We start from the raw sequence: 18,479 nt of genomic DNA, 5'->3' as shown, positions 1-18,479 counted from the left end.
ATGTCATCATCGCTGCAAGGCAGCTTGAAATTAAATAGAGACTAAATAGTTATGCATCTTGACACAATGATGGCCAGGGTGGCAGCTGTTGTCTTCAAAAACAAAATCCCCTTTCAACAGCCAGAAAGACCACAGCACCATGTAGAAAATGTTAATCACCTTTATTTTGTTTCGTAAAAACAAAATGATTATTAAGACTAGCTTTAATTAAAATGACCACCGCAATCCTGTTCGAGACTAACAATGTGGTGAAAAGTACTGAACCGTTGACCAATGTGTTGGGAGTTTAAGTGAGCAAGCAAGTCTGATTAGGACTGCATCCTTGGGACATTTCAAAATACACAAGTCTCTGGTTGACGGGATAGTGTTTGAAATGATAGGTCTTCGTAGCTAGAAGTTAAAACATCAGAGAAGTCGCCTTAGTTTCTTATAATTGCAGTTCCAATCCTTGTATGGGGCTCAAGGGGAAGATCAATCAGTTTGCCTCGTTCTTTGATGCCTCGTCAAAATTCTCCACCAGGTCTGAAGAGAAGAGGAAAACAAAGGATGGTTTTACAGGTTGAAATTATGTAATGTTCTTTCTGAAGTGTCTGAAATACTTCCCTTGCAAATGGAATCATCCTTACCTGGGACATCGTCATCTTCTTCTTCAATATCTTCTGCTTTAGGGGTTTTGCTGTCAAGCACTGCAATATAAAAATACACAGTTGAAGTCAGAAGTTTACATACACCTTAGCCAAATACATTTAAACTATTTTTCACAATTCCTGATATTTAATCTTAGTAAACATTCCCTGTCTTAGGTTAGCAAGGATCACTTTATTTTAAGAATGTGAAATGTCAGAATAATAGTAGAGAACGATTTATTTCAGTTTTTATTTATTTTATCACATTCCCAGTGGGTCAGAAGTTCACATATACTCAATTACTATTTGGTAGCATTGTCCTTTAAATTGTTTATCTTGGGTCAAACGTTTCATGTAGCCTTCCACAAGCTTCCCACAATACGTTGGGTGAATATTGGCCCATTACTCCTGACAGAGCTGGTGTAACTGAGTCAGGTTTGTAGGCCTCCTTGCTCACACATGCATTTTCAGTTACATTTACATTTCTGCTCACAAATTCTCTATAGGATTGAGGTCAGGACTTTGCGATTGCCACTCCAAAACCTTGACTTTGTTGTCCTTAAGCCATTTTGCCACAACTTTGGAAGTATGCTTGGGGTCATTGTCCATTTGGAAGACCCATTTCCGACCAAGCTTTAACTTCCTGACTGATATCTTGAGTTGTTGCTTCAATATATCCACATAAATTTCATTCCTCATGATGCCATCTATTTTGTGAAGTGCACCAGTCCCTCCTGCAGCAAAGCACCCCCACAACATGCTGCCACCCCCATGCTTCACGGTTGGGATGGTGTTCTTCGGCATGCAAGCCTCCCCCTTTTTCCTCCAAACATAATGGTCATTTTTGTTTCACCAGACCAGAGGACATTTCTCCAAAGATTACACTCTTGGTCCCCATGTGCAGTTGCAAACCGTAGTCTGGCTTTTTAATGGCCGGTTTAGACCACTGTCTAGTGGTTGAAAAGTGAGATTTAATGACTCCAACCTAAGTGTATGTAAACTTCCAACTTCAATTGTATATATAGTAAGCATCAAGACGTTCCTCAGGTCTAAAAATAATCTCCAGTGCACACCGCAACAGAATTTCCCTTTGCAACGGAAAAGGTTTTGCAACAAATCGAGAGCTTCTATTTGACACATTTTGCTTGGTCCCTCCCCGTTTTGTCCCAGTTGGTTCCTTGTGAATATACCCCAGCCCTAACATAATGATTTTACATGAGGACCAACCCACCTTGTCGAGGGAACTGCTCTGCTAGTTTGCGCAGGCTGGTGAGGCTGTCGGCGCCCAGCTGGCTGAGGATGCCCGGCAGCATCTCCGTGAGCTGCTTGGTCTCGGCATGGCCGGTGATAGCGAAAGTGTTGGCCGACAGAGATGCCTGCACTTTGGGGTTGTTGAAGTGGATCACTGAGCCGTCATCCTTGATCATGTTTACCTGGTGACAGTAAGGGGGGGGGGGGGGGGGTTTGCTCACTTCAAAATTCTACTCCAAGTTTAGTCCCCAAAGCTAGGCTGCAGTCCAAACAAGAGACTTCAACATCTACAGTGCCTTCAAAAAGTATTCACACCACTTGACCTTCTCCAGATGTTGGGGTGTTATAGTTTGAATTCAAAATGGATTCAATTGAGACTGCGTCACTGGTCTACACACTATACTGCATAATGTCAAAGTGGAACTGTGTTTTTAGAAAAAGTTTACAACTCCATTAAAAATGAAAAGCTGAAATGTCTTGAGTCAATAAGTATTCAACCTCCGTTATAGCAAGCCTAAATAAGTTAAGGAGTAACGATTTGCTTAACAAATCACGTAAGTTGCATGGACTCACTGTGTGCAATAAAAAGGTTAAACATGATTTCTGAATGACTCATCTCTGTACCCCACACATACAATTATCTGTAAGGTGCCTCAGTCGAGCAGTGAGTTTCAAACAGAATCAACCACAAAGACATTGACTATCCCTTTGAGCATGGTGAAGTTCTTTGTATTAATACACCCAGTCACTACAAAGATACAGGCGTCCTTCCTAACTCAGTTGACGGTAAGGAAGAAAAGCGTTCAGGATTTCAGTTACAGAGTTTAGTGGCTGTGATAGGGGAGAACTGAGGATGGATAAAACATTGTAGTCACTCTACAGTACTAACCTAATTGACAGAGTGAAAAGAAAGCCTGTACAGATTTTTTAAATGTTATATTCCAAAACATGCACCCTGTTTGCAACAAGGCACTAAAGTAATACTAACAAGAATATGGCAAAGCAAGGCACTTTTTATCCTGAATATAAACTATTCCAATACATTACTGAGTACCACTCTCCATATAGTGGTGGCTGCATCATGTGATGGTATGATCGTTCAGGACGAAAAACCCCACAAAAAAACAATAGAGTTAAGCACAGGCAAAATCCTAGTGGAAAACCTGGTTCAGTCTGCTTTCCACCAGACACCTTTCAACAGGACAATAACCTAAACCACAAGGCCAAATCTACACTGTAGTTGATTAGCAAGAAGACAGTGAATGTTCATGAGTGGCCAAGTTACAGTTGATTTAACTCTACATGAAAATATATGGTAAGACCTGAAAATGGTTGTCTAGCAATGATCAACAACCAATCTGCCAGAGCTTGAAGAATTTTGAAAATAGTAGTACACAAATGTTACTCAATCCAGGAGTGGAAAGCTCCTAGACTTACTGCAAAAGGTGCTTCTACAAAGTACTGACTCCTATGTATAGGAAATATATTTTCTTTAATTTTCAATATATTTCCAAAAGCATGGTTTTCACTTCGTCGTTATGGGCCATTTTGTGTAGATGGGTGAGAAAACCTAATTGAATCCATATTGAATTCAGGTTGTAACAAAATAAATGTGGAATAAGGGGTATGAATACTTTCTTTAGGCACTGTATAAGGGAGGCATGAAACTAACAAAATACAACATTTAAGAACTTAAGATGACACAAAATGTATAATGGTAGCTGTGTTTACCTCCTCAATACCAGCAATGTTGTTGACAGCTAATTTCTTTAACGAACTCTGAAGTTTTTTGTCGTCGGCTGTTGCCGTCCTGTGTACGACCTTCTTCTTCCTACGTGCGGAGCCCTGAAAACAACACAGGGAGATGTAAGAATGTACATCAATAGAGGTTAAATAAAGCAGTGGTGTGCCCAGTGCTCTACCAACCTATCAGGAGTATCGGAAACCATACGGCTGATGATTAAAAATAAAAACATTTGCAAATATATAAACAGAAGTAGTAAGCATATATTTCATTTTAAACATGTGTCACCTTAAATGACAAAAATAATGTGCCATTTTAAACAACTTTTAGTCTATATTGTCATTTGATAAAAATGTATTATATAGATCTAACTCATCAAGATTGACTTGATTTAATACACATTTCAGAGGCACGTTCAACAGGACACAATGTTTTTGGAATGTTCAGATAGACATGTCTCCAACATGTAGAAAAGGGATGTGCAACTTTGATGGGGGTGGGGGTCGGGACAAAAAAAACACCCCATGAGGGGCCAGAGTGGCTCACGTGTCTGTGTACCCACATCCATACCCACACATGCAGGCAGAGCTGGCCCTAGCCTTTTGGGGGCCCTACGCTAAATTGAGTGGCTGCCTTGGGCTAATTGAGTGACTGACAAGAGAAAGACTGCTGATGCATAACCAAACTTCGAATTTGAACCCAAGAGTAGTTGAGACCATGACAGAGTTGTGCAGCACACCCCATAATCACAACATTTTTCAACTTTTCATACAAAACAGTAGTTTCTATTGAAATAGTCAGCAAAATGACGTTGCACAAGCAGCACCACAGATATTGCGATGAGCATGGTGCAAGACTTCACTCTCAAACAGTATCTGCACATGTGCACGGGCTCTCTTCAAACTTCTATAGGTAGGCATGGGACAAACAGTGGATAAGTTTAACCTTGCGCTCCAATGCACTTAGTTGTTGCGGAAATTGACCCACTATGCTGTTTACTTAGCGCATTTAGGTCATATCACTGACTACCTTTAAACATTGCACACCATTCTGTCCTGCTGAACGCACCCTATGTACTTCCTGTTGAATCTCTAAATAGGGAAATTAGCTTACCTTTCCTCCTATCCGGACCTGGGCTTGAAGTTTTGCTAATTTTTCTTGGTTCATGTTTCTACCTGGAAAAATGACAGATGAGTAGAAGTTAAACTAAAACATGTAAACTAGCAACTGAACTGTTTTCATGTGGAGGCATATGTGTTGTTATCTTGTCAATTATCTACACTAGTATCAGAACAATTTGCTCCAGATGACCAGTTTTATCCATAATTTGACTGGAAGTATTATGGATTGCGTCAACATACATTTGCTGCCAAGCCAACTAGCCGAGAAACGCTCAGAGAATGGAGTTCGGCATTCCTCACTTAACTAGCTGCTAGCTATGATAGCCAGCTAACTGTACACGCTAGAGAACCTCAATATGCGAGCTAGTTAACCACATTTGTCAAGAGGGCGTTGTTACTAGCTATCGAACTTTAACTACCCACGGAGAACAGTGAAACAAAGAACATAGCTACAATTTCAATAACGAGCCTAATCCACATGCGACATCTTTCACAAAAGGGATGCTGTCTGTTGAAGACGCAAACAAATAGCCAGATATAGCCAGGCTAACCAGACAGACTAGCACGCTAACTCGAGCCAGTTAACAAAATGAAAACAGTGGATTTGCTGGGTATCCTATGAAGTGTCATTGCCTCTTTTCATCTAAGGTACATCAATCCCAGTCAAATATCAAACACACACGTAATTGTTTACCATAAAACCACTCTAAAATGGACGTAAAAACAATATACCAGACCTGATCCACAAATATCAGAGGAAACATGCGGCAACGAAAGATAGGAGGATATGACGAAGATCTTCTTCTATGGTATATTGGCGATCGCACAATGTAATGTGCATTCCGCCACCTACTGTGCAGGATCGAAACAGGGTTCCCAAAAATGTAACAAAATACAAAAATAAACGACCAAACTAAAACAAATAACTAACCTGAACTAAATCACAAAACTTTTCAGCTAAAAACAACCTACACAGGTTCCAGTTTTCGATACGAGTGTTGTCCATTTATAACATTCATCTTCACAAACTTTGCCCGACGCGCTGCTTGATTCGAACTCATCATCCAATCCGCGGTCTTCGACTGACCCATTTCTTCTTCTTCGAGTGGTTTTCCAGCCGCCTGGGCGCTTTGTTGCGTATTGCCATTGAGTTTCTACACCCAGAAGCGCAACATTCGAAGACTTCCCGGAAATAGACCAAATATCCAAGCCGATGTTTGAGGGGTACAACCTAGATTCGAGCAAACGGCCTAAGTAGTTGAACATGTTATTACTCCAACCTTGTTAAAAGTGACAAACTGACACGTTTTCATTTTCCTCAAAAATAACTTTATATTGAAGGAGTGCTTGCACATTCGCAGTTCGGTGCGAGACGACCGTTAGAGCCGATGACGTGTGGCCACGCAATAGCTTATCTAGCCAATGGCTGCATTCCAAACACTGAAAAGACACACCTTCTCCCCTCAAATTAAGTGGACACTTCCAGTGCTGCAAATTTAGCAATTTTGTTGCTGGATTCAGCAACTTTTCAGACTACCCTAGCAACTTTTTTTTCAAACAGCACCTAGCAACAAATTGAGCTACTTTTAAAAAGTTTTTGGAAATTTTAGCAACTTTTGAAAAGTGACTCAAACGCTAAAATGCACGCATTTTCCCTCTAAATTACAAAAAAACGATTTTGTCTGTCACACACTCAGTCACAACACACGTGCCTGGCTGCAAAAGTGCATTGTGAGTGACCAGCAGCAGGCGCTCAGCTCGTGCACAGGCAGCAGCAGGCCAGCAGCAATTTCAGTCAATTGCAAATCATTGTTGGTCGACTGAAGCAGCAGTAGTATGGGTTCGACGAGCCAACCCCAATGAATATAGTTGGTCATGAATGTTTGATCTTGAACTGAACTTACAACATCAATCAACATGTCTCAATCACAATTGTACAACCAGAAGTACAGAAAAGAGTGGGAGTCTGTACCTGAACAAATGTCAAATCATATTTTTTGCCGAGATGGCCAGTCAATTTGAGTAGAGTTATTGTGTATTCTACGTAATGACACAGTTTTTATGTTATCACACAATGACATCACAACGTCATTCAGCAACAAATCAACCTGCCTCTAGCAACATATCCTGAAAAGTAGTTGGCAACACTGGACACTTCTGATGATTTGTCTTGAGGTCTGAGGAGTTTACGCTTGCAGGGCAGAAATTCCTTCATCCCGCGACGATTGTGTTATCAGCCATCGGAAGATTTATATGCGCTACAGTCAATTATGATTGCATGTCTACTTATATTAACTATATAATAATTAATTTACGCCTACTGTATGAAAGCTAGCAAATTAACTAACGTTAGCCTGCCTAGCTGGAACTTCTGAAGAAAGAAAATGTTTTATTTCTACAATTTCCAAAAGATAACCAAACAAAAACATCAACACTTTTATGAGATGTGTTTGTGCATTAGTAGCACAGTTTCTAACTTATTTACATTCCTTTGAACTTACACTTGTATGTTGACTCCATATTGACATTGAGGTTTAAAGTTTTGGCAGACTTTCCTTTCAGGCCCCGAAGTGAACGTAATTGTACACTCGCAAACTCCATTAAAAACGAGGGCTGAGGGCTTACGTTGCAAACTTCCCTTGCTTGGCTAATCATTTGAACCCACGGCTGCGGGGATTCACCCAAGGGCTGAGGGGTTAGGGCCAAGGGCTGTCAACTTTGAGTTTGGAATGCAGCCAATGTCTCCAAGACATTGCCTACGAGTGTAATCGGGGATTTCTATTGGAAAAGCAGTTTTAGCCTATATTTATACATTTTTGGGGGTATTGCTGTCTTTCACAGTTTGAAAAGTGCATTTCACATATGTTCACAAAAAAGGGGAAAAGAGAAATGGGGAAGCTCATTAACCCTCCTACGGTATGGGAGTGATATACAGGGGAACCTGTCAGAAAACATTTTTTTTTTGAAAAGCTTGGTGTGTTAAAACACAATCAAACAGAACTATTCTAACAAGTCTCTATAAATCACTTCCTCATAACGGCAAATTAATTTGAACTTAATAAAAATTACCTGTCAACATAGTCTAGGCCTACTTCCAAAACACTTCAAATTCACAGTTTGAACATAAAAGGCCATTTGTAGAAAAATGTATATAATTTAGTTTATACTAAAGGGATCATTGAACTTGTAGCCTATATTGTTTTTGAAGTAGGAAAGAGCAGATATAGCAATACAAACTTTCAACAATACAATGAATGTGTTTTAATTTCCATATGTTTTTCACCAATGCTGATCTTTGGCATGCATATTGTTGGCATGATGGTTAACACAAACACAACATCTGCACATTTTATTTTTTACTCAAGAACACATAATTCATTTGTTAATCACATATCTCAAACCACTTGAGCCTTGGGATCGGAAAACGCTTCCAGGCCATGTTTCAACACAGATGAGGCATTTACAGACAAGTTGTACTGCAGTGACTTGATATATGTTACACTGCACCGATGTGACTTTCATTGGATACCTTTGCACATTCTGTTTCAGCTGTATACATAGTCCATAAATATACGTAATGTGATGTCAACACGGTTTAAGTAAACACTGTTATGTTAAAGTAAATCCTTTTAAAACCACTGAAAGGATAGAGGTGATCTACTCATCATCAGATGAGCTAAAGTGACTGCGCTGTAAGTGGTAAGCTGGCTGAGCACTCATGGTGAGAGAATCCCTTCTAAAAATGTCTTAATACAGAACATTTGTTGTACAAAAAGTACAGCACTTTATAAAAAAATATATATACCTTTTAGTCAATTAGCAGACTGTCATGTCTTGTTATGTCTGTTCCTGTCCTTTCTCTTCACTCTGTCTCTCTCTGCTGGTCTTTTTAGGTTACCTTCTCTGTCTCTCATTCTTCAGCTGTTCTACATCTCCCCTAACTAGCTCATTCACTCTTTCACACCTGTTCTCTCTTCCCCCTCTGATTAGGTCTCTATTTCTCTCTCTGTTCCTGCTACTTTCAGTGTCTGATTCTTGTTTGTGTTTTTCATGCCAGAAGCAAGCTGTCGTCCCGTTTGCTTCCACCTTGTCCTATCCTGTCGGAGTCTGCCTGGCAGGTGCATCCTGCATTATACTAACGTTCTTTTGTTCCATTGACAACGTTGGAAGAGGATTTATGCCATTCCTGTTTTTCATTAAAGAACTCTGTTTTCTGTTAAAACCGCTTTTGGGTCTTCACTCAAGTACATAACAGAAGAATCAGACCAAGAATGGACCCAGCGGCTCCGGACCCTTTTCACTCCGCCGTCGAGATCCAGGGAGCGATGCTAGGCAGACACGAGGAGGAATTGTCTGCTGCTCGACATGCCGTTGAGACCCTGGTCGTCCAAGTCTCCGACCTCACAAGACAGGTTCACCAACTCCACCTCGATCCACCGCCCACTTCCAGGGTTTCCGAGTCTCCGGAGCCCAGGATCAACAACCCGCCCTGTTACTCAGGGAGCCCACTGAGTGCCGCTCATTCCTCACTCAGTGTGATGTGGTGTTCTCTCTCCAGCCCAACACTTACTCCAGGAGCGCAGCCCGCATCGCCTACGTCATTTCTCTCCTCACCGGACGGGCGCGTGAGTGGGGCACGGCAATCTGGGAGGCGAGGGCTGAGTGTATTAACCAGTTTCAGGACTTTAAGGAGGAGATGATACGGGTTTTTGACCGTTCTGTTTTTGGGGAGGAGGCTTCCAGGGCCCTGTCTTCCCTATGTCAGGGGAATCGATCCATAACGGATTATTCTATTGAGTTTCGCACTCTCGCTGCCTCTAGTGACTGGAACGAGCCGGCTTTGCTCGCTCGTTTTCTGGAGGGTCTCCTCGTCGAGGTTAAGGATGAGATCCTCTCCAGGGAGGTTCCTTCCAGTCTGGACTCCTTAATAGCTCTCGCTATTCGCATAGAGCGACGGTTTGATCTTCGTCGCCGAGCACGTGGAAAGGAGTTCGCGTTCTCCGTTGCTCCCCTCTCCACATCACTGCCACCTGCCGCATCACTGCCACCCTCCCCCGCCGGCTCGGATGCTGAGCCTATGCAGCTGGGGGTATCCGCATCTCGGCCAAGGAGAAGGAACGGAGAATCACCAATCGCCTCTGTCTCTACTGCGGCTCCGCTGGTCATTTTGTCACCTCATGTCCAGTAAAAGCCAGAGCTCATCAGTAAGAGGAGGGCTACTGGTGAGCGCAACTACTCAGGCCTCTCCTTCTGGATCACGCACTACCTTTCCGGTCCATCTCCGCTGGCCCGGTTCATCTGCTTCCTGCAGTGCCTTGATAGACTCTGGGGCGGAGGGCTGTTTTATGGACGAGACCTGGGCTCGGGAACATGACATTCCTCTCAGACAGTTAGGGGAGCCAACGGCCTTGTTCGCTTTAGATGGTAGTTCTCTCCCCAAGATTCAGCGTGAGACGCTGCCTTTAACCCTCACTGTCTCTGGTAATCATAGCGAAACCATTTCTTTTTTAATTTTTCGTTCACCTTTTACACCTGTTGTTTTGGGTCATCCCTGGCTAGTGCGCCATAACCCTTCTATTAATTGGTCTAGTAATACTATCCTATCCTGGAATGTTTCTTGTCATGTGACCTGTTTAATGTCTGCTATCCCTCCTGTTTCCTCTGTCTCTTCTTCACAGGAGGAGCCTGGCGATTTGACAGGGGTGCCGGAGGAGTATCACGATCTGCGCACGGTGTTCAGTCGTTCCAAGGCCACTTCTCTCCCTCCACACCGGTCGTATGACTGTAGTATTGATCTCCTTCCGGGAACTACTCCCCCGGGGTAGATTATACTCTCTGTCGGCTCCCGAACGTAAGGCTCTCGAGGATTATTTGTCGGTTTCGCTCGACGCCGGTACCATAGTCTCCTCCTCCTCTCCCGCCGGAGCGGGGTTTTTTTTTGTTCAGAAGAAGGACGGGTCCCTGCGCCCATGCGTGGATTATCGAGGGCTGAATGACATAACAGTTAAGAATCGTTATCCGCTTCCTCTTATGTCTTCAGCCTTCGAGATCCTGCAGGGAGCCAGGTTTTTCACCAAATTGGACCTTCGTAACGCCTACCATCTCGTGCGCATCAGGGAGGGGGACGAGTGGAAGACGGCGTTTAACACTCCGTTAGGGCACTTTGAATACCGGGTTCTTCCTTTCGGCCTCGTTAACGCTCCAGCTGTCTTTCAGGCACTAGTTAACGACGTCCTGAGAGACATGCTGAACATTTTTGTTTTCGTTTACATGGACGATATCCTGATTTTTTCACCATCTCTCTCGATTCATGTTCAGCACGTGCGACGCGTCCTCCAGCGCCTTTTGGAGAACTGTCTTTATGTGAAGGCTGAGAAGTGCACTTTTCATGCCGCTCTGTCCCTTTTCTCGGTTCCGTTATTTCCGCTGAGGGCATTAAGATGGATCCCGCTAAGGTCCAGGCTGTCATTGATTGGCCCGTTCCTAAGTCACGCGTCGAGCTGCAGCGCTTTCTGGGCTTCGCTAATTTCTATCGTCGTTTCATCCGTAATTTCGGGGTCAGGTGGCAGCTCCCCTCACAGCCCTTACTTCTGTTAAGACGTGCTTTAAGTGGTCCGTTTCCGCCCAGGGAGCTTTTGATCTTCTTAAGAATCGTTTTACATCCGCACCTATTCTTGTTACACCTGACATCTCTAGTCAGTTTGTTGTTGAGGTTGACGCGTCAGAGGTGGGCGTGGGAGCCATTCTTTCTCAGCGCTCTCTCTCTGACGGCAAGGTCCATCCTTGCGCGTTTTTCTCTCATCGCTTATCGCCGTCAGAACGTAACTATGATGTTGGTAATCGCGAACTGCTCGCCATCCGCTTAGCCCTAGGCGAATGGCGACAGTGGTTGGAGGGGGCGACCGTTCCTTTTGTCGTTTGGACTGACCATAGGAACCTTGAGTACATCCGTTCAGCCAAACGACTTAATGCGCGTCAGGCTCGTTGGGCTCTGTTTTTCGCTCGTTTCGAGTTTGTTATTTCTTATCGTCCGGGCTCAAAGAACACCAAGCCTGATGCTTTATCTCGTCTCTTCAGTTCTTCTGAGGTCTCCACCGACCCCGAGGGGATTCTCCCTGAAGGGCGTGTTGTCGGGTTGACTGTCTGGGGAATTGAGAGGCAGGTAAAGCAAGCACTCGCTCACACTCCGTCGCCGCGAGCTTGTCCTAGGAACCTTCTGTTCGTTCCCGTTCCTACTCGTCCGGCCGTTCTTCAGTGGGCCCACTCTGCCAAGTTAGCCGGCCACCCCGGCGTTCGGGGTACGCTCGCTTCCATTCGCCAGCGTTTCTGGTGGCCCACTCGGGAACGTGACGCGCGTCGATTTGTCGCCGCTTGTTCGGTCTGCGCGCAGACTAAATCTGGGAACTCTCCTCCTGCCGGCCGTCTCAGACCGCTTCCCATTCCCTCTCGACCGTGGTCTCACATCGCTTTAGATTTCATCACCGGACTGCCTTCATCAGCGGGGAAGACAGTTATTCTTACGGTTGTCGATAGATTCTCTAAGGCGGCTCATTTCATTCCTCTCGCTAAGCTCCCTTCTGCTAAGGAGACGGCTCAGATCATTATCGAGAATGTTTTCCGAATTCATGGCCTTCCGTCTGACGTCGTTTCCGACAGAGGCCCGCAGTTCACGTCTCAATTTTGGAGGGAGTTTTGCCGTTTGATTGGGGCTTCCGTCAGTCTCTCGTCCGGCTTTCATCCCCAGTCTAACGGTCAAGCCGAACGGGCCAATCAGACTGTTGGTCGCATTTTACGCAGTCTTTCTTTCGTAACCCTGCGTCTTGGTCAGAACAGCTCCCTGGGCAGAGTACGCCCACAACTCGCTTCCCTCGTCTGCTACCGGTCTATCTCCTTTTCAGAGTAGCCTCGGGTACCAGCCTCCGCTGTTCTCATCTCAGCTCGCCGAGTCCTGCGTCCCCTCCGCTCAGGCTTTTGTCCAGCGTTGCGAGCGCACCTGGAAGGGGGTCAGGTCGGCACTTTGCCGTAATAGGGCGCAGACTGTGAGGGCCGCTAATAAGCGTAGGACCAAGAGTCCTAGATATTGTTGCGGTCAGAGAGTATGGCTCTCCACTCAGAACCTTCCCCTTAAGACAGCTTCGCAAGTTGGCCCCGCGGTTCATTGGTCCGTTCCGTATTTCCCAGGTCATTAATCCTGTCGCAGTGCGACTTCTTCTCCCGCGCTATCTTCGTCGCGTTCACCCGGTCTTCCATGTCTCCTGTGTTAAGCCCGTTCTTCGCGCCCCCGCTCGTCCCTCCCCCCATCCTTGTCGAGGGCGCACCCATCTACAGGGTTCGTAAGATTTTGGACATGCGCCCTCGGGGCCGTGGTCATCAGTACCTAGTGGATTGGGAGGGGTACGGTCCTGAGGAGAGGAGTTGGGTTCCCTCTCGGGACGTGCTGGACCGTTCGCTGATCGATGATTTCCTCCGTTGCCGCCAGGTTTCCTCCTCGAGTGCGCCAGGAGGCGCTCGGTGAGTGGGGGGGGGTACTGTCATGTCTTGTTATGTCTGTTCCTGTCCTTTCTCTTCACTCTGTCTCTCTCTGCTGGTCTTTTTAGGTTACCTTCTCTGTCTCTCATTCTTCAGCTGTTCTACATCTCCCCTAACTAGCTCATTCACTCTTTCACACCTGTTCTCTCTTCCCCCTCTGATTAGGTCTCTATTTCTCTCTCTGTTTCTGCTACTTTCAGTGTCTGATTCTTGTTTGTGTTTTTCATGCCAGAAGCAAGCTGTCGTCCCGTTTGCTTCCACCTTGTCCTATCCTGTCGGAGTCTGCCTGGCAGGTGCATCCTGCATTATACTAACGTTCTTTTTGTTCCATTGACAACGTTGGAAGAGGATTTATGCCATTCCTGTTTTTCATTAAAGAACTCTGTTTTCTGTTAAAACCGCTTTTGGGTCTTCACTCAAGTACATAACACAGACGCTCTTGTTCAGGCGACTTACAGTTAGTGAATTCGTCTTAAGATAGCTAGGTGGGACATCCACATAACACAGGCATAGAAGGATTATTGAAGATACTGTTTGACGTGGTAGGGTTTCAGATGCTTTCAAAAGATGGGCAGGGACTCCTGTCCTAGCTTCAGGAAGAAGCTGGTTCCACCATTGGGTTGCCAGGACAGAGGAAGTGTTGGACTGGGCTGAGAGGGAGCTGCCCTCCCGTAGGGGTGGGTAGGGCCAAGAGATCTGAGGTAGTAGAACAGAGTACTCTCAGTTAGAACAGACAGACATGAATTTCAAATGTGTCAAAAACAATTTTTTCTTCAGTCAACAGTACCACAGCAGGTCAAAGAGATAGGCCAACAATCTGCAAGACACAACAGCAACCTCAACGGCTGGGCCAGCTAGAAAAGTCTCTTAAGAATTCAAAACCCATATTTTCATGTGGTAACAATGAGCTGCCATATTGGGATTCCAGAAGACTGTGAAACTGAACTATTAGCTTCAATGGAGGAACACCCGCTGAGTTGATGTTTCAGATTGCCTGGCACTCTCTCACTGACTGATAGCGAGCTTGAAACAATCAATTGGCCATGTCATTCTGCACAGGCTCTAAGGGCTCTGAGGACCTCAAGAGTAGCAGATGTCTTTAGTTCTGAGCACCTGCATCTATGATAATACTGCTGAAAATCACAGTGAAGACTCAAGAAAACAACATTGACAGCTAGTGCGGGTTTCAGAGTTCATCCTTTCAAGGTCAGGTGGTGCTGTACAGTAATAGGTTAGCTAGAAACAGTCAATGAGGCTAACTCAGGGGTCCATATTAGTCCAGGCATTAATTGTGTGTCAATGATAAGCAACATGCCTGTTGCCAGGTTCTGTGTGCCTCATGAATGCGCAAAACACTGTGTGCACAATTATTAGGCAAATTGAATCCCTCAGTATTCATTTTATTGTTGAACAAACACATCGCTCTTAGTCAATCCAAAATGTTATTGAACCTCTAACCTGAATGTTTAACAAAGGAAATCTGAGTTTTGTTTTTCTCATGGGAATATATAGGTGGGCACAATTATTAGGTAACTATTAGTGTGCAGAATTATTAGGAAACTAAATAACAAAAATAATTTCTCCCAACTCACTTGCTTATTCTCAATTTTTAGAGTAAGTCTAACAAATAATTAACAAAAAAATGACAAATAACATTTTTGGCCTTTTAGAAATCTGACTCGCTGGGTAGATGAACAAGGTGTTTATCTTTCATTTAAGCTATTGGACTTGTTAATGTGTGGAGGTTAAATATTTCTAAGAATATTTTTGCATTCTGTGCGCCATCTTTTGAGTTGAGCTCAAAAGTGCCCCTAGAGACCCATTCCGGATGCTGTTGAAGCTGGTGCCCCTCCTGGCCACAATAGGAGCAGGGCCCAAATTGTCTCCAATAGCCTCACTCAGCTGCGTGGAGGTGTGGCCCCTACCTCCATGGGTTCAGGCTCTGACGGTCAACAAAGGAGGGAGAGAGGCGATGGGGGTGCCAACGGTCCCGAAGAAGGTTATCCAGACAGAATAGTGTGCAGAGCACCGGCTCATTCCATCCGTTGGATGCTGCCACTGTCCGAAAGGTGAGGGCATACTCCGTCGTTGTCTGGCCAAAGAAGACCCCCTGAACAAAGCCATGAACCCCTCACAGGAACTCAGCTCCTCCTCCTCTCTCCCAGATGGCCGTAGCCCACTCCAATGCAGGGAAATAACCGTGGCAACCTTGGACATCTCGGTGGTGGGGGCTCACATCTGGTGAGTGAAATATAGGGAGCACTGGAGTAGGAAGCAACATCATTTGTATGGAGACCCGTCATATTTGTCTGGGAGTGACAAACGGGCATCACTGACCTTGGCGGACTGTTGGATGGTCTGGGGTGCTGGCTCGCTGGGCTGGTCGACATGTGATAGAGAATCCTCCACCTGTTGGAGGTGATGCCACTCCGGAAATGTCAAAACCTTGAAGAATGCGGAGGAACTCATCCATAGCTGTTCCCAGTTTTGCCAGCTGGTTCTGGTGATGGCGAAGGACAAGGAAACAAAACCAATACTGCCCGAAGAGTGATGCTCGGGAGTGCTAGATAAAGGGGGAGTAATTAGGATAGCGATGGAGTCCAGGTGTACCTCATAAAGTGGTGCAGGTTTGCGTAATAAGGGTTTCCAGGTGTGCATAATGATGGGTTTCCAGCACCGGAGAGGGGGAGCGGGTGTAGATGTGACAGTTAGGTTAAATGGTTAAGGTTAGGGTTATGTTAGGGGAAGGGTTAGCTAAAAGGTTTAAAGTTAGGGTTAGGGGGACTCCCGAGTGGCGCAGTGGTCTAAGGCATTGCATCTGGCCTTGATTGGCCTTGATTTGGCCTTTATTTCAAAGTCCACAGAGGTCTGGTCCAGACATAGACCTCTATAATTGGTTAAGATTTGGTCCAGTCTGATCCGGAACCAACCGCTGCCTAAGTCTGGTTCCCAATCAAAGACAACGATAGACAGTTGTCCCTGATTGAGAACCATACCCGGCCAAAACAAAGAAATACAAAACATAGAAAATGGAACATAGAATGCACACCCTGAAATAAAACGGCTCTCTAAGGTCAGGGCGTGACATTCTGACCCACTGGGAATGTGATGAATCTGAAAAAGCTTAAATTTATAATTCTCTCTGCTAATTCTCTGACATTTCACATTCTTAAAATAAAGTGGTGATCCTAACTGACCTAAAACAGGGAATGTTTACTTGGATTAAATGTCAGGAATTGTGAAAAATTGAGTTTAAATGTGTTTAGCTAAGGTGTATGTAAACCTCAGACTTTAATTGTAACTTCAATGTCTGGAAAAGCGTCTTATAAAAGTAATTTTGTCTAGTGGATTCATATTTTTGGCAGCACACATTGATCCGTCAGCGCTAATATGGATTAAAATGACATGGAGAAAATTGCATTTGCAGAGGAGAGAGTTCTGAATTAATGCATCATAAGGTAAAGGCTTTTTTCTGCATGCTCTAACAGCGACATGTCTGTCTCGTATGTTGATCTAGCTAATTAGCATGTGTACACTCACTGCAATGCACAGCTGATGCACTACTTGCATGTGCATTGGCCAGCTTTAGATTCAACATGGCTAACTGTTTCTTAGCAAGACAGTTTGTTGTATCAGCTCCAGTTTGTGTTGTGAGAGGCTGGTTTTGGTAGAGGAAATGTAGGCTAGCTAGCAGTGGTTGCGTTGAAACTTGACATCTGGCTGTACATCTGGCTGTAGATAAGTGTCATGGAAATTATACACAGGGACAGTCAAAGTCAATCTTAAATGAATCATTATTATCAGCGCGCTGGAGAGGTTCCAGCCAACTCAATGCACCAAGTACACATGTCGATCAGGAGCTCTACCCGGGGCAAGTTATATTTTTGCATGATTTAGCTTATTCATCATTCATAATTAATTAATCATTAACGTTTTCTTCATTCATGTGACCAACCTATACTGGGTCATGCATGTGACAGACCAATACCTCATGAGGCGTCTTCTCTTTAAGCTGAGACCTTGAATCTGAGATATCCCTTTCTCAAAACAAGGCTCTTCTAAATGCCTACAGACAGCTGTCAGCGGGGCTTTCCATGGTATCATTGCATCCTCGCTCTCGTTTTCTCACAAGACAAGTGAATAGTCTTCTCTCTATAAGACTATGGGTACCTTTTTACGCGCTACTCGCCTTAATTTGAATGGTTTTATATATTTTCTTTACATTTCATTTATAAAATTCAATTGTTTGCAGATGATTTGTCTCCTTCTGGGCAGCTCACAGTAAGGGTCTAGTTTGGGCAGGTCTCGTAGTCTTATGGTCAGACAGAAATTTCCCACATGCTTTATAAAATCCGTATTACGCAGCACCGGCAGTCACGAGTCATGACCGCAGTCAAATTCCACATGACCGTTGATTCACGGTAACTAGGTTACTCTATGCACTAGCCAACAGCCATCAAGTCACTAATGGCCTCGCACTCAGCACTCTATTGTCCTTCTCATCACTCTGACGTCAATGCAAATGCAAGCGATAATCAAACTTCATGATTGAATTTTAATAATTTGCAGAGATCGCAATAGCAAAAACAATGAAAAACCTTGATTTAACCACAACTTCCCAAATGTACAGAAAAGAGCAGAAGATCTGAGTGGTAACATCAGGTCCAGTTTGTCAATAACAGGTGGAAACTGATTCTAAAACACGGTCATGCAACTGCAGCCATTTGAGCACATTTTGGATTCTAGCCAAATGCGAGAGGTTGACAATATATGTCAGAGCAAAAATCAAGCCACTAGATCGAAGGAAATGTCTGTAGAGCTCAGAGACAGGATTGTGTCAAGGCACAGATCTGGGGAAGGGTACCAAAACATTTCTGTAGCATTGAAGATCACCACGAACACAGTGGCCTCCATCATTCTTAAATAGAAGACGTTTGGAACCACTAAGACTCTTCCTAGAGCTGGCCGCCCTGCCAAACTGAGCAATCGGAGGAGTCGGGCCTTGGTCAGGGAGTTGACCAAGAACCCGATGGTCACTCTGACAGAGCTCCAGAGTTCCTCTGTGGAGATGGGAGAACATTCCAGAAGGACAACCATCTCTGCAGCACTCCATCAATCAGGCCTTCATGGTTGAGTGGCTGATGGAAGCTACTCCTCAGTAAAAGGCACATGACAGCCCGCTTGGAGTTTGCCAAAAGGTACCTAAAG

At 44.5% G+C, this 18,479-nt stretch overlaps 1 protein-coding gene across 3 annotated transcripts; it reads right to left on the bottom strand.

The window, feature by feature from the left end:
- Positions 1 to 146: 146 nt before the first annotated feature.
- Positions 147 to 5,872, bottom strand: LOC135512575 (transcription factor BTF3 homolog 4-like). Of its 3 annotated transcripts, none has more exons than XM_064934736.1 (6): positions 5,715 to 5,872; positions 4,735 to 4,796; positions 3,609 to 3,722; positions 1,858 to 2,059; positions 627 to 686; positions 147 to 522 (listed from the first exon to the last, which is right to left on the bottom strand). In XM_064934736.1, the coding sequence occupies exons 1-6, from the start codon at positions 5,746 to 5,748 to the stop codon at positions 476 to 478; spliced, it is 519 nt and encodes a 172-aa protein (XP_064790808.1). In that variant the 5' UTR covers positions 5,749 to 5,872; the 3' UTR covers positions 147 to 475. The 3 variants fall into 3 exon arrangements, with proteins under 3 accessions (XP_064790808.1, XP_064790809.1, XP_064790810.1); XM_064934737.1 differs by lacking the exon at positions 5,715 to 5,872 and adding an exon at positions 5,480 to 5,655; XM_064934738.1 differs by lacking the exon at positions 5,715 to 5,872 and adding an exon at positions 5,437 to 5,455.
- Between the last annotated feature and the right edge of the window lie 12,607 nt (positions 5,873 to 18,479).

The sequence above is a fragment of the Oncorhynchus masou genome, chromosome 24 (genome assembly GCF_036934945.1).
Source record: "Oncorhynchus masou masou isolate Uvic2021 chromosome 24, UVic_Omas_1.1, whole genome shotgun sequence".
Classification (NCBI taxonomy): domain Eukaryota; kingdom Metazoa; phylum Chordata; class Actinopteri; order Salmoniformes; family Salmonidae; genus Oncorhynchus; species Oncorhynchus masou.
This window is presented reverse-complemented; position numbering and strand designations above follow the sequence as displayed.